Here is a 16464-nt window from a genome sequence, read left to right as displayed (position 1 = left end):
AGTCATATTTTTGGGGTATAAAGTCATATCGTTGTAATCTTTATATACTAATTTAAGCAGTGAAGCAATTAAGCACTAAGAAAATAAGGCAGTTACTATCTGGGGTAGCTGGTTGAATGCTGCTCCATATGATGAAATTTTATGAATAAACTTGAACTTGAACTTGATGTCGAGAGACCTCCACAAGTTGAAGAAATACTCAATACATAGGAAGGTGAAGGAGTTATTGTAAAGAGCGTCAAAAATTCAGTAAACGATCCAAAGTTGACTAGTCAGTTAACAGAAATATGCCTCCACCATAACAATATTTTAAACTTAATACTCAAAATGGAAAGTTGTACGTACACCATCAGAGGCCCATGCTGATATAAATGCCCTTGATTTCGGAAAAGATCCACTTGAGCTCAGAAATTACATTAAGAAGCGATTGGACAAAAACGACGTGAAACAAATTATGGAGCTGCAAAGACAAGACATTTCACTAGCGCTTTATGCAAAACTGCAGAAGTGTCAACCCACATCAGCGTTTGTGGAGCGCTCATTTTCCTTACTAAAGTAATTTTACGTCCACATCGTCACTTGAAAGACTCTAACATTCCACACTACATGAAACTGTACTACAACAGTGGTTTAAAATAAAAAATGGATGTGTAGGCCATTACTGTTACATGCATATGTTTTACTCTTCAGTTCCGTGAGTGACGTTGTTCGGATGTAAAAATACACGATTTTCACATAAAGTCATATTTTCCAAAAAATAAAGTCATATTATTGATTTTTTAAGGTCATATAAAAATGGCCCTAGTTATAACACCGAGCCAGATAACTGCACCGACTTAACAGTATAGCAGTGACGTCATAATCACTGACAACGTAATCATACATCATTGTACAATCCGCTAGTGGGCGCTATAGAGTGTCCGGAATTTGCTCCACCAAAATATGGTAACCCTAGGCTACCCTAAATCAACACAATTTAATTCAATTCCAAAACTGATGTAATTTAGCATGGCAGTACAGAACGACGCTGTGCTCTATGTGGTCACTGCCAGCATTAGGATTAGTCTCAGTGCAACCTAACTTGAAATAAATTGATGTCCCGTTCAATGTTTTTTGCTCTTTTCAAACAAGTTTGGGAGAATTTGTCAGAAATGTTAGAGACTCAACCACTGGAATGCGGATTCAAACTTGGCGTAAGACATACCAAATGTATCCTATTAGATCAGGGATGGGCAACCTGCGGTCGTAGAAGGGAATTTGTACGGCCGTCGACACCTAATTCAATTAGTATGTGTTGGCGGCCGTCGACATGCAAATTGAAATTACGAATTCACTCCCGAATTTTTGAGCGATTTTAAGTATTCTTGAAATTTTCTTCGCGCTCCGCGCAATTCAACATTATTTCATTTTTCAATTTTAATATGGTAGCGCCCTTCTCAATCTGAGCCGGAATCGGAATCGTGTGCTCCTCACGAAAGAAATTTGTTTATGGTACATTTCGGCGATTTCAATATATTTCCACCATTTTCACTGCCGATACAATCGACAATCCTAATGGGGTCAAGAAATAACAGCATAAGCAACAAACTGACTAATAACAATTAGCCCACCCGAAGATGCATTATCATTTATAACTTGCCCTAAATTTTCAAAAGCACTCTCCATAAATTCTACCGGTGAATCTGATCACATGAGCTGAGAAAGGATAAATATTTGATAGTCATATGTGATACTGCTACTATTAATTACGGAATTCATTCGTGAATCTGAAATTTTTTCGCACTCTTCGCGACAATGAGCAAACCCAGCAACTATTCATAACATTGCCACTCTCAATTTCGGTGCGTACAGTAGGCCGTTGTGAAAAGTAGAATAGTCTGGAGTTCACCGGGAATGGATATGGACAGATTAACATAAATATTTTGCGTCCAGTTACTTCATTACGGCTATATGCCCTGGAATGCGGCATTAGGCTATACATAAGTAATCGAAATGCGACCGTGATTAGCATAAATTTGCATACCTCTGTATTAGATGATGTGTTCTTTTTGACATGACGATAAGTGCATATGGGGGGGGGGTCAGGGAGGGCAATTTTTTTTATCATCGCCAAGGAGGGCGCATGTCCAGGTTCAGAACCGCTGCTCTAGATAGATTTCATCAAACTCCATCAAGTCTTATCTTTTCATTGTGTCGCAATTTTGTGGCGTTTTGAAATGATGCAAATATCAAATAAACTGAGAGACTGATCCTCCCTAATTTTTCGTTGAAGCGCCGCCGATTGTTTGAGCTTATAAAATTAAGATGCAACCTGCGAATGAAGTGCAAGTTCCATTCGCTTTCTACTTTCTCTCGTCAAGATAGAATTGTACAGTTTTGAAATTCTACCTCTGCCGCATTCCAGCAGGAAGTAGCGTCGGTGATTGTCGGCCATTCTTGTAGAAACGCTCCGTACCGTCATGTACATTGTACATTAGTACATCTATTCAACCGTAAATTTTGATTTTGAGCTCAGCCAGTATCAGGCTATCGCTTTCGCATAAATGAAAACTTCTGAAACGGCCGGACGACAAATGAACTCATCATGTTCAAGTTTATTCATAAAATTTCATCACTTCAAAACATTACACGTCTGCAATACAATGAATGATAGGAAGATGCCGAAACGACTAGGAGTAGGCTATAGTCTTTAGGTCAGAAACCCACCTGGGCCTAGGCCAGTGGTTCCCAACGTGGGCGATATCGCCCCCCAGGGGGCGATTTGGCGGTCTAGGGGGCGAAAATGACGAAGGAGGCGACAGGGGGCGAAAATGGACAAAAGGGGCGACGGGCGAAAACAGCGAAGGGGGCGATAGGGGGGCGATGACGCGTCAAAACGGCTGACCTTTTTTTTTCAGTCAACCCACGGAAATTTAGTTACAAAAGTGTGTCAAATTAGACATCGAGCTGAAAATTTGACTTTTTTTTTTAGTCAACCCGCCGGTGATTACAGTTTGTATGCCCAATTTTCGGTACACAAAATTTGACCTTGTGGTGTTGACCTTGAAAAGGGGGCGATGGGTCGAAAAAGGTTGGGAACCACTGGCCTAGGCGATCTAAAGAGGAAGCATGCACACTGAATGAAAGTAAAAGAAGATAATATAAAGTGGCAAGTGACGGAAGGCGAGATCGATATGTCAGGTCGTGGTCCGGTAAATGGTGAGGGCTGACTAATATACAGTATGCTGACTAGTATGTAATAAATGTGCGTTCATAATTTCGCCAGTAACAAAGTACTTCAACTTCTACGTTAAGTAGATTTTGCCTACTTGAACTACTTTCTCAGGTGTTATGTTTTAGAGTACACTACTTCTACTTCAGGCTACATTGCATTTTTTTGGTATTCTAGGCAAACTAGGCCTAGAATGCATACCTTTTACTTACCGTGAAATCGCTACTTCTACTTGAGTAAAAATTTAAAATGTTCCTTCTATGCTTCTACTTGAATATCAACGGTGACTACTTTGACCATCTTTGAAGAGAGAGAGAGAGAGATATGATATTCTTTTTCGCCTGCACCATCGAGATGCTTTGACGACGGAGTTGCGATACGGCCCCATGAGGTCATCTAGTCTGCGCCCCCGTTTTTTTTTCTCCTCCATGCTATCCGTAATTGCTGAGCGCCTAGCAGGATAGCTGCGGATACCAATTTTCGAGTCTTTGGTATGACCCGGCCGGGGATCGAGCCCACGACCTACCGATCGAGAAGCCGGACGCATAACCATTACACTATCTCGCTCGTAAATTTCGCCATTTATGGTTTCCTGGTACAAAGTTCTTTTTTTGGTTCGTCTTCGTTGTTGTGCTTGAAATTATGAAAGAGTGATGATCGGTCGATTGGTATATTGTTGCCATCGGACTATTACACCAGTGTCGGGGCTTATCACACTGTGATGGACGGGCAATGTTCGCAAGAGTTCCTGCACGCGTAAAATTATTCATTTTATCGATCAATGTGGCAAGAGGTCACTGAGCAGCATAAAGAGCTCCCGTGACCAAACGCAGGTTTTAGAATGCGAGAGAGACTCTGACGTCAAACCGCTTTAGCCAATGGTACAACAGAAAGGCAACGGAGAGAAGAAGTTAGCAACGCTTCTTCCTTTTATTCTCTTTTCTCCCAAGTTGTAACGTCGCTGCGAAACCTCTTTCTTTCCATAGCTATATATTCTGTCCGTGAAGCAAAGGACGCTGGCTTATACTAGTGTGAATTTTGCGACGGCGTCAAAGAATATGGCTGCCGCTACTGATGATCGTAGTTTGGGACTAGGACGTAACATTTTCTGTACCAGTAACCGATTCACCGGCGTATCACCATTTCAACAATTGAGAATTCCTTGCGAATTGGTAAGTACGGCTCCGTTAATATATATTGAATTCCGTAAATCTATAAACATTATTCAACAGATTGTCAGTTTTGGTCAATTCGTACTCGTAAACGAAGAATAGTCACTGTTACAGTATCCTGGGTTGAAATAATGGCTGATATGATGCTGTAATATTCCATTGGATGCCTTCGATATTGGGCTTTAGAATTATCCCGGGCCATGTCTCGACGCCTTCGGCCTCTCTCGTTTATGCTTTGTCATGACGCGACCGCCTATATGCGGAAGATATCGCTGTGATCAATTCGATGTTTTATGTCCTAATTCATAATTTCCACCACACCTTGAGGTAAAATATATGAGTAGTTGCTCAAGTAATTGATTTTTAAGTGAAGCTGCGATCTCTGACCCTCCGTTATCTTGCAGACCAAAGAATTATCACAGGAGATACCTTCACCCACTGAAGAGAAAGATGGAATTATAACCGAAGCGCACTCACTGGCCAGGAATTATATCATGTATAAACTCGATGGCCCAAGTGTGAAGGCAAATACCGAGGCTGAAAAAACCTTACGGCGGGTTGGAGATGAAATGATTGACCGACACCAAACTGTTGTAAACGCAGTGTCTAAACGTCTACGTTATAGTGATGTGGAAGTTGATGAAAAGTACGAAGGCTACTCGCTTGACGAAAGGATGTTCTTCATGATAGCTGATGAAATGTCAAAAGACAGCCAAGAAAATTGGGGACGAGTCGTCTCTCTCTTTGTGCTTGGAGCTATTCTCGCTCGTAATAACGAGGACGAGCATCATGGAAAGCATGTAGATTCAATCATTAAATCAGTTGGGAATTACGTCGGTAGCAGAAAACGAAAGTGGATAAAAAAGAATGGAGGATGGGTACGCTATTTTGCATACTTTAATCAGGAATTGACATTTTGCCATAAGGCACAGGATTCTCTCGTCGTCTCCCAATAGAATTTGCCTTAATAAGTGCTTGTTAGTTTGAATTCCCCGCCAACTATCAAGTACTGAAACGTGCTTGAAATTGCAAAATTAATAAAACTTATCTTTCTTGTTGCAGGACAATTTCGTGCGATTTTTTGACAACGGCGCTTCCGACGAAAGTAAAGTTTGGAAGGGACTTGTGGTTGCCGGAATTAGCCTGGCGTCTTTAGCAAAGGCAGTAGTGAGATAATGGACGCTCCTTCGTTTATCCCATGCAATATTTTTAATTATCCAATTCTTTGTGGTTTCAATTGCTACTATATTACTGTAGGCTTGATGCAGTTTCTTTTGAGGATACATGAAAGGCTGCTCTGGCCAATATTTTTTCTGAATGAAACGCTAGTGATTTACTGTTGCTTGTCCCATTATATACTAATAGTGATGAATCTACTGATGATTTACATGTATATTAGTTGGAAACAAACCTGCTTCGGACGTCAAAAGGATCTTTATCAATGCCTACAAAACACCATTTGAGATTCCAGCATGCAATCGTTTCGCTGATTCTCAAACATTCAAACTGTATGACATTATCAATCTTGAAACTGTATGACATTTATTCGTTTGATGTAAGTGTAGTTAAACAAGTGGATATATGTCTTGCAATGGTCAAAATGAAAAGTGTCTTGCATTCACAACGAAGTGTCCTTGCATTTGCAGAATGCTTTGTTGGAGCATGGTGTTTATGTAACTATATATAATAAAATATATAGTACAAAACCTACATGGACTTTGCTGTTGTTGCTTCCATGTACTCGAAGGAAGATTCAGATTTCTCCCTCAGAATATGGAAGAGTGTTTTAAACGGTGGATTTCAGGATTTATTTGACTCGCTCATTGATGCTCCCACAGGTTGAAAGCATTTCTGACTTGAAAATGGAAGTGTTTTTCCGGATTTATCTGTCCCGCTCATTGAGCCAGACAGCTTGACAGCATATTTCTCACTTAAAATAAGTGTTCCAAGGTAGAGAGATCCAGTGTTTATTTATCCTGCTCATTGAGCCACAGCTTGATAGCATATCTAGTACCAGTACTTATACGTTCAATATGACTGTGATCATGCAACAAAGGTTCTACAGGTATAATTCTTCCCTTTTCAACACCATTATCGCTCATCAAAATCCCATCGACATAATCAAATTCACTAGAACACAATTTGTGTGAAGTCTCATTCTCCTTGATAGATGAAGCAGCACCAGCATAGCCGGTACTAGTACACGTCATCCTGCTAGCGAGGCGTCTGTGCAACCATGCACATGCGTCAACTTCTTTGGCCCGTAGACTCATTGTTGCTGTTAAAGCTTCTGATGATATAACAGCCTGACATTGAAGGTATGCTACGATATGATGCCGTTTTGGTGGACCTTTTTCTAGTAGCGGTGGGTAGACGGACTGAAATAAGTGTGAAATCGTTCATTAATCTTGTCAGCGATGATTCTAAGATGGTCGCAATGATGCAACAAACATACCAGTAACCTTTCAACTCGTTAAGTGACCACAAACTGACCTTATTAGTCAACATGAACCTAGTGAGGCCTAATGGACGTGACACCATCGGACGAACATGCAGCAATGATATAAATAGCGTAGGGGAATTCGAATTAAAATTTGAAGTATACAAGTATGAGATGCACTGGGTTGAAAACAAAGCAGTCACATTGTCCAGCAAGGATCATCATAAGTTCAACAGGAAATTACAGAAGTAGACTACAATGTACAAAGTTAAACCAGCTGCGGCAGTCGTACCAAATTTACAGAACAAGTATACAATACATATGTAACAGGAAAATTGGAACAGTACAACTAACTAATTATTTAGAGCTACCAAGAATTCCAACAAAACCTTGGCATTGTTGCATACTATTATAACAGGTTTTTCTAAGAATTGTCGAGTAGAATAAGCAGCCTTTCCTTTTAAAAATTCAATTGTGGATCTCACATCACCAAGATGCTTAATCTTACTCAAGTAGCCACATTACATACATACTATTTCAATACTTGAGTAAAGTGGATTCGATGCAGACAAGGTTAACAACCTCAATTAATTATAATGGATACAGACAAGGTCAACAATCTCAATGAATTATAATGGATACAGACAGTAACCTAACATCATACTATGCACATTTTACCTCCCAGAAGCCGAGAGTAGTAATATCGTCATTCTCGTTGACATGAATTCCCGTTTCTTCTTCCAACTCCCGTAACCCAGCTTGAACGAGAGTTTCTCCGGGTTCGAGATGACCGCCTGGTGGGACCCAGACACTTGGAAATGTTCTCATTGACTTGGACCTCCTCGTAATCAAGATGCAATTATCAGAACTCTCTAGGAGTACAGCAACACCAATTTTTACGCCACCGGACATTATCTCAGCAGGGATATCCATTTTCGTTGTTTCAGTGAGAAGCTTCATAGGGCAAAATGGGGGCCTCTGCAATATGTAAGAAATGGATTAGTCGCTGATTTCATTGCGGTCACGATTCATTAAATGTGCATGTCAGTTGCGAAGGTGTCCAAATAATATTTTTTTAATCAAGTATAGACTACACCATTGGCAACAGCCATATTTATCCTATCTCAAAATTTTGACTTGCCTTAAAATGCCATTCAAGATACCATGGACCATAGAAACTTTTTTAAAACCTTCCAAGGTTTGGAATTCATTACCTCATCTCCCAGACCCTTCAAGGCCCTCTTGAATAAGTGCTTGAGACACACAGCTCGATTCAGCTATATTATTTTGAATCAAAATACAGTACTTGGTATGGGCTTAAGATCAACTTGGGTAACTTGAAAGTGAGGATATTACATACACACAAAAGAATGCTTTGATCCTTTTTGGTTTCACTGGTCTCCAACACCAAGCCTTTATTGGTCATTTCATATTGCACATAAATTTCATCACTTCTGTTTCCTGTAGCAGGATGTCCAGCCAGGCCATCTATCAAACTCTGAAAACAAGGAACATATTTTACAACATAGGTAAATAACAAAATATGTCAAGTATGCAGAACCAGTGATAGCCTAAGAAAAGAAAATCATGACATTTTATATGTCTGAATGACTTTATGGAGACAATGTAAACCATGGTATTTGATAACAATTATGCCCTTACCAAATTGAATTGAATACAGCACATTGCCTGGCTATTGCCTACTTCCTACCTACCTACCCAACATGAATGATCAGCATATCACCTCTGCAAATCTTGCATGGGTCACTTTCGAGATCCCGCCCTGTTTCTTGAGGTAAACAAGCATTGATACAGCCCGGCTCATACAGGAGGTGAACTTCCACAGAATTTGCGATTCATTACAACGCATCAATAATAATCCACATCAAATTTCAATACTATTGCACTACTACACTGGATAAATTTATTACAAAGCACATCAAGAAATCGTTTTGGTAATTGGCCTTTGGATCCCATGTCAGCAACTTCCAGAACTCAACTAAGTATTCGAATTCGCTTCGCTCAGTGCTTCGCCACTTGTAGTATTGTGGTGAATGAATCAATGGGATTAATTAAAATCGCCATATCTGTACAGCAATAGTGAAATTAGATTCACGACCAGAACAGAACAACCATTGAAATTAGGAAATGGAAACAGAACGTATATGGTGGTGAACAATTTATGAACGCGAGCGAGATGTATACAACACCGCGAACTCAAATGTATCCTGTTGTGTGGATGGGCGCGCCTAGCTACACACCTTATCATTCCACACAATAAAGTCACGCATGTTGAGTTCGACAAACTCATTTTCACCGACTGATACTTCAGTCCGCTACCGCAACCGCAACTCGAACTAGCCACTGATTAATCAGTTTTATGATCAGTGGAGATCAGTGGAGATGAAAGCCCATGAAGTGTCTGGAACTAAATCACGCACAAATATTAAAAGTTAAATAAATTAACCATATTTCATCATAAGCAAAAGCTATTAGCCTACTTACAACTAAATGAAGGACGAAAGTTATGGATGGCACGCTTAGTAGGGTTATCATATTTTGGAATTGAGAAAGGAGAACGATTTTATCAAATCATAAATGTTAATTTACCCAAATCGAAAATAGCTGATTCGGAAATACTTACTGGAAATGTTGTTATTTTGACTAAAAAACGATACTATTCTCTGGTGTTGACTAAGAAAAAGTCATAAGTCTGACTCGACTCCTAAATGACTACCCGACGCCGTAAAGAAGGACAAATTTCCAAAATGGAGGTCATTTAGGCGTCATCGAGGGACATTTTCGATTTCCTGAAAAATGAAGACATATCCTCCTAAAGGCGGACATATGGTAACTCTAATGTTGAGATGACATACTTCGTCAAGTGGCCTACCATTTCCTTATCTTCCCCACTTTCGCAATCACCCAATGCTTCGAAACACGAATAAGGAAATTGCCGTCATTTTTGAATAGGTTCCGGGAGAGTCTTCTATTTGGCATTGTTTGTTAGCTAAGCATCGATATAACCGATGGCGTGTGTGGTGAGTCCCACAAATTTCAACGACTAGGCTACTTCACCACGGAATCAAAAGCGCACAACTACCACACAAGCGCGTCCTCGAAGAACTAGGCTACAATTCGGACGGAATACAAGAAAACGCATCGCTCTGTCAAGTATGCCGGACATGTACTGAATCAATACTAGTCAGCCCTCAAGATTACGGGGCCACAATCTGACATATCGACCTCGCCTACCGACACATGCAGCATTCATTTTTGTTGCTTCGCCTTTTATGTTATCCTTTCTAAAATCCAGTGTGCATGCCTCTTATTAACATGCTTTAGGCCAAGGTGGGTGTCTCATTAAAAGACTACTCCAATTCGTTTCGGCACCCTCCTATCGTTTCATTACATCGCAATCTTGTGGTGTTTTGATTAAATTGTCAATGTCAATCCACTATGACGTGACAATTGAATATTCGTGACGTCATGGCTTAACAAAATAAAATAAAAAACATGTTTCAAACAAGGGCCTTGTTTGAAACATGTTTGTCTTAAATTGAATTTTGTTTTAAAAGCAACCCTAATAATGTAGTATAAGCCTATTTATCTATTTATTCTAATTTTTTAGGAGGGGGTCCTTGAACTCGTCAAAGATGTTCTCTCCAATTCATTTTCTGGCTAGGACACTGTCTCAGTGACGTGCGGTCCAATGAGGCAGGTGCTGTTGTTATTCACATTTCAAGTCTCTTTACGTGCGCGTTGTTCTTTTGTATGTGGGGGGGGGGCGTGCCTCACCAGCCGTGAACCTCACCGCACGTCACTGCACTGTCTATGGATAAGTTTGGACCTATCAGGTCGTGGGTCAGTATGAAATATCAAGATTGTCTCTGACAAGTATAGTCGTGATCTCATGCAAACTTGCTCGGGTGGCGAAAAATTTTGATTGATGCAGTCTTGTGATTTTCAGTGAGTCATATGTTACTTGCTCATGTGCAGTAAAGATTAATTGCATGACATCGGCCTCGGCCTGAAATTTTTGCAAAGCTGTCATCTTCTGCAAGTAGCGCAGTGTAGGCTACAATTCCAGATTCTAAATATCTACAGGCATAGTCTACAAAAAATATGCAAAACCATATTCTTGACAAAGTAACCAGCAATGCACTGTGTCGATCGCATTCAATATGACTATGCGTACGACAAACTTTCAACTGACCAATCCCAACAAATATTTAAATTGTCTATCAGACGTGATTCAACTGTGTGTTCCCTGTATAAACTGAGTATAGCCTATTATGCGCTATATACAATTATACATTCATATTCCAGTTTATTCGAGCAATCTCTCAGGTATCCTCCATATGGCCTAGTGCGAAAGATTGCAGTCACGTCGTACCTCGTACTCTCAAAGTCATTTTAGTGTCACGCACTCACGCACATTTTTACATGATATAATCGACCTTGTGTTTCTATGTTAAAAAATGCGTTTAGTATTGCTGTAGATTTATAGAACAAATCGCTTTGCAACTGTGAGCAAATAAATGTTATTATATCAGCAAAGATGTCGAGTGCGTGGGCGGCAGATGCAATTCCACAAAATATATAAAGTTTATTGAAACACTCTTTGTGGCTGCAAGCTGTAATTGATGTTAATCAAGAGGAAATAAGCTCAGCTGAGCATTTCAACGAACGCAAAAGAGAGGCAAGTACCATTGAACTCCTGTCACTGCGATACCTTTGTAAAGCCGGTTTCTACTTCACTTTGACGAAATTCGGCTCTCTACATTCCTTCGTTCGTGAAGGATATAAGAGCTGGCCATTCACACTTCCATATGTCGATGAAATATTTTGAAAGCCTACTTTATTGTGCCATCAAACGATTTCAGTTTGGAATATCACCGACTCTGCCAAAAGTGCTGAAAGAAGAAACCGATTGATCTGAATTTACACAGCAAGCTATGGGGTCTGCATCTGGTGTCTCATCAGATATGTTATGCACTGTGGAAAAAATCGTTAATGTGCTTAGGATGGAAATTATGGTGGTGACATATTTCACCACTGGAACAACGTGCTGTCTCTGCAGAATATTCCTTCCTTTGTAGCAGTTTATCCATCGTAATAATCGCCATCAGACTCGCATTCGCGGTGTCATACAAAATCCTATAACGTAAGTGGGCCATACCATATTAATAACAATATCGACCTGATGTCAAATGGTCGGATATCGAAACACCGTAAATGCCAAATACACGCACAAAACAGTCAATGAGCATTGGATTAGAAATAATATTGGGTTTCATGCATTACGTGTGAAAGATGTGTATTTATATAAGGCCCGACCACATCTAATACAATTGTCATATTATCACGGACCGAAATTCAAAAACTACTACAAATTATTGTGACAACAGCCGGAATATGTGTATTGTGTGATGGGCAAAATTCTATCATACATATTCCTGTGTTTTGCTAGAACCGCTCTTTGCCATAGGTTAAAGGTCAAATTACTCTCGTTGTATCTTGACTTTAATTGGTTGTTTTTCCGGAACTTTACGGTAATATCGAATTTTACGTTAGTGGAAACAATATATTAATAGTCCATGGATGTTGAGGAAAATGTCAATGCGCTTTGTTGTTCCCTACCATCAAATACAATCAACAAACACTCTTATGAATGAGGATGTGACACATTATTTGTTTTTGTGTTTTATTACAAGGACCATATTGTTCAATGTACAATTAACGAACATCATGAAAAGGTTTTAGCATTGTTTTGCGCACACGTGACAAACAAATCTACCGTATCAGATTACGAGAACTCAGAAATTGGCAAAAATATAAACAAAATATATTTTCGGGACGGGGATACAATAAAGTATACAGGCATTTCAGAAAGGCAATCACATTATCGCCCGGAGTGGAGATTTGATCTCTTTGTTTGGCGTCTGCTTCAGTAATTGAATGCTTCAAGTCATCTCCACTAGTACTAGATACTTGAGATCCGCTTGTGTGATTAGAAAGATAATTGTTTTGTCATCAGACATAAATTCGAGGGGTTTACGAACTCGCTCAAAATGTTTGGATTCTGCCGGGAATGGGCCTATAATGAAGTCCTAAAGCTGAAATTACATTTTGACATCATACACATGGAATGTGTCCGTGATAAAAGGTTCCGGGAAAAAATTATCCATAAATATTTTATATAACGAAGATCTTTAACATCAGTTTTTTATATCTAAGGATTTATCAACATTGTCAATATCATCAATATTATTTCCATTGAATGTGCAAAGTGTAGGTTCTACTAACTGACCTAAAATATGTTTGTATACGCGTTCATATATAGTATTTTTTTTCATTACCGCAGTTGGTCATTGACAAGATATTTTACTGCGTTTACATAGCCCGTATTGTATGCATCACCTTGGTCAGCGATAGCCATTTCAGCTCCATCATTCCATGAGCAATGAATATGCTGCACGGTTTATCAGTTACACTTGGTATTCAGGAAATTGTGGAACTTTTCCAATACAGCAGCCAACTCAGCTCACGATTTGTCTTTCTAGTTTTAATGGAGATTAGATAGCCAAAAAATAACGCTTGCAATAGATCACGAAGAAAAAAACGGCTCCTAGAGGCCGTCGAGACAGTCGTTAATTTCGAGTGTTGTTTATTTCCGACGCTCATCTGTCAAAATTGTCGAATTCAAAAATAATCGACTCGTAAGCACTCAAGCTCCCATAAGTATCACGTCTCGATAGGTGCTTTTACGCGATGGCAGCCGTGTCTGAATAATGTTTTGATGGCGTACGGGCACTAAACAGCTGCCAAGTGTATATACTGACTGGTTGATCCAAAAAATGTACTTGATAAAATGGGAAATACAGCAAATTTGTTACGAGTCATTCAATTGGTCGTATTGCCCTGAAACGCAGTAAAAAATGTCAGGTATTAGAATCACACGTAACTGACAGCACAGCACTGCCGGGTATCAAATGTTGCGTCAGAATTTGTGTAGTATATATATAATATAGATTTTCTTGACTGACTTGGTGGGAAAATATTTCCGATCAATTTGAAGAGCACTTTTGTCCTAATCTTGAAGCGTTTCTATCACGGATACGCGATTCAAACATATACACATGAAGAGTTGAAAGTGAAGACTCTTACAGGCACATCAAACAAGGCGAAAGGTTACATATCGCACGTCTTGTATCATACATATATGAAGCGAACACCTTTGGTCTTGGATTTGATGAATGAATGCACTTCCCAGTGCTGGGCACGACATGCCGTTTATACTGCAATGACATCGCACATGATATACTTTGAGATACAACGGTTTTATTTACCATACCTTTATGGGCAAAATCATGTTGTGGCGGAACTATTTGTAAATGCGTGGGCGAATCATTAAACTACACAGGCGTAGGATAAGTTGAGCAATTCGCCCGTCTGATACGTACAGAGTGAATCATCACAGATATAAGGAATGTGTGAGACGTTCACCATTGAGATGAAACATACCAGTGTCAGCCTAGACATCGGAAGATTCTGTTCTGCAAACTTCGATCTAAATATCACTTGGTATACGTATGACATCTATATTACAAGGTTGCTGATTATTAAATACCCAATTGTTTTGGGGAGCAAGATTGCTACTTCGCGATTGATGACCTTCATTTTTCTTACGTAAATGACCGTGAGTGTGAATTCCCGCCCGACACATATCAATCATGAGAAACTCGACTCAGTAAATGGAGATTTGTGAATTATAAACGATAATTTACTAATAGAATTTCAGGTTTCGGAAAGGCTATTGCATATGCGACATACCACGAATGAAAATTGACATGGTATACGACGGGTGTTCCGTCTACGTAAATGATTCATCCCAGTTTATCGTTGTTGTTTGTGGTATTCGTGGTGTTTGTCGACTACTATGGTCATTTACACCAGGTCGAATTTTCTTCATTTTTATTCCTTAAATGCCGACTTCTGCGCTATTATAAGACACCGCTTACACGGAGGAGGGGAGGAGGAACCTACACTCAGGTAGGAATTCTGGAGTCGACCTCGGCCGTACTCGAACCCGCAACCCATTGGTGTTGCAGCTGTGGATTATTGTTTGTTTTATTCACAACATTGGCGCTTGTCGCCCATACGGTTATTTGCGCCCAGCACATAAATTGCATTAACAGAAGAATGTCTTTTCGCGGTCTTGCTTCGTTTTTCTGGTCTTTAGCTGCCATCTTTCCAGACTTCGGCTCTCTCTTCTGCTGGGATTTTGAAGGCGCTGTATTTACAGCGGGATCGGCGTTGAGGAGCCCAGATAAACCTCCGACCGGGGCCTACGATACTTATACTCCGCTCCGACTCATAGAAACATGGCAGAGCCGAGACTCGAACCATCAACCACTGGTGTCGTAACTGCAGTGTTTAACCAACTGCGCCACTCAGTTCGTAACACATTGATCCCGGGTGACAACATAGAATTAGAGGCAGCTGGTTTTAAAAATAGAAATCTCTGCCTGCTATGGTGCTTTTGGTAGCTTATAATGGTTGAACTCATGTTATAGAACATATAACATGCGACATATGTAGCATGAAACCCGATTAAGGAGTCACCACTACCATTAATCACTCTTTGCAGTCTTTACTCGTCAATAAACGGTGAAGCCGCCTAGTTTCGCACCCAATTGACTTCTTACGCAATGCGTAAACTCAATATTCATACATCTGTAATAACAATTTATATGTAGTTCAGTAGTTCTTTTTTGCATGATTTTTATATGGTAATTTAGCTTCTATGATCTTGAACTGTGTACCATTCGCCTGAATGTTGGGTTGCTGATTCGTGAGTATGTGTACCGGCTTATGGCGCAGTCAAACTTTGACCACGACAGCTTCTTCGTCAACTAAAACAGGACATCTCAGTCAGGCTAGAACCCGGAATCTATAGGTGTTGCAGCTATGGAACTACCAGATTTACACACCATCCCTCGTATTGATTGCCTCATTGAAACACCTTCGTCCTATTGTGCTATAGTCTATTATATAGGGTTGGATTATCCGGATAACGGTTAACCGGTTAACCGGTTAACCGCAGGTTTTCTTGTTATCTGATATCCGGATATAATTCTGCCGGTTAACCGGATAAAATAGTGTCATTGATAATGCGTTTTACACTTTTTAGCAAGCTTCAATAAGTGGTATTATCAGTGTTGCGCGTGGCCTTTTAGCGAGAAACGTGTTGCCAATTAGCGAGATACGTCTGTGCACATGTAACGCGATGCAATCTCCCGCTAAGATCGCTAAATTAGGTCATTGATTGCCGCGCACTCGGCTATCGTTGCTGGCCTGATTTATCGAGTCTCTAACAAGCCTATAGTTCCGCAGGCAGAATCGCATCTGCAATAGGCATGGCACGAACGATATCATCGCTGTCGTAACAATCGCGTCTCGGGCCTGGCAGGCATTTGCTCCTATCTCTTTGTGGCTTGGAGACAATATGCCGCTAAGAGTACTCTGATCAGCGATTGTGATTAATGAGCGACATCGCGAAACTGAATAACATCGAATGTTCGCATTTCGCAAACATGTTCGTCCGTGCAAACTTACTATAGTCAGCCCATTTTGTG

The 16464-nt window shown here is 40.1% G+C and overlaps 2 protein-coding genes across 3 annotated transcripts; one reads left to right on the top strand and one right to left on the bottom strand.

Annotated features, from left to right (window-relative positions):
- Nucleotides 1–4174: 4174 nt before the first annotated feature.
- On the top strand, nt 4175–6093 carry LOC145455796 (bcl-2-related protein A1-like). Its single transcript, XM_080333814.1, has 3 exons — nt 4175–4383; nt 4788–5261; nt 5446–6093. Exons 1-3 carry the CDS (start codon nt 4270–4272, stop codon nt 5557–5559), a joined length of 702 nt encoding a protein of 233 aa, XP_080189940.1. The 5' UTR covers nt 4175–4269; the 3' UTR covers nt 5560–6093.
- A 244-nt stretch (nt 6094–6337) lies between these two features.
- Nucleotides 6338–10234, bottom strand: LOC145455788 (m7GpppN-mRNA hydrolase NUDT17-like). 2 transcript variants are annotated; one of them, XM_080333805.1, is made up of 4 exons: nt 8568–10234; nt 8184–8321; nt 7502–7801; nt 6338–6761 (listed from the first exon to the last, which is right to left on the bottom strand). In XM_080333805.1, exons 1-4 carry the CDS (start codon nt 8691–8693, stop codon nt 6351–6353), a joined length of 975 nt encoding a protein of 324 aa, XP_080189931.1. In that variant the 5' UTR covers nt 8694–10234; the 3' UTR covers nt 6338–6350. The 2 variants fall into 2 exon arrangements, with proteins under 2 accessions (XP_080189931.1, XP_080189932.1); XM_080333806.1 differs by lacking the exon at nt 8568–10234 and adding an exon at nt 8486–8524.
- Nucleotides 10235–16464: the final 6230 nt, after the last annotated feature.

This window comes from Botryllus schlosseri, chromosome 14 (assembly GCF_051294905.1).
Source record: "Botryllus schlosseri isolate E-star chromosome 14, Bs_hap1, whole genome shotgun sequence".
In the NCBI taxonomy this organism is placed as follows: Eukaryota; Metazoa; Chordata; class Ascidiacea; order Stolidobranchia; family Styelidae; genus Botryllus; species Botryllus schlosseri.
Note: the sequence above shows the minus strand (reverse complement) of the source record. Positions and strands in the feature narration are given on the sequence as shown.

Bases quoted from the DNA above. Each gene is read 5' to 3' on its own strand.
- LOC145455796 (XM_080333814.1), top strand. From the start codon at position 4,270: ATGGCTGCCGCTACTGATGATCGTAGTTTGGGACTAGGACGTAACATT. The intron at 4,384-4,787 runs GTAAGTACGGCT...GTTATCTTGCAG, and splicing joins TGAGAATTCCTTGCGAATTG to ACCAAAGAATTATCACAGGA. The intron at 5,262-5,445 runs GTACGCTATTTT...TTCTTGTTGCAG, and splicing joins TAAAAAAGAATGGAGGATGG to GACAATTTCGTGCGATTTTT.
- LOC145455788 (XM_080333805.1), bottom strand. From the start codon at position 8,693: ATGCGTTGTAATGAATCGCAAATTCTGTGGAAGTTCACCTCCTGTATG. The intron at 8,322-8,567 runs GTGATATGCTGA...CCTTGTTTTCAG, and splicing joins CCCATGCAAGATTTGCAGAG to AGTTTGATAGATGGCCTGGC. The intron at 7,802-8,183 runs GTATGTAATATC...TACATATTGCAG, and splicing joins ATCAAAGCATTCTTTTGTGT to AGGCCCCCATTTTGCCCTAT.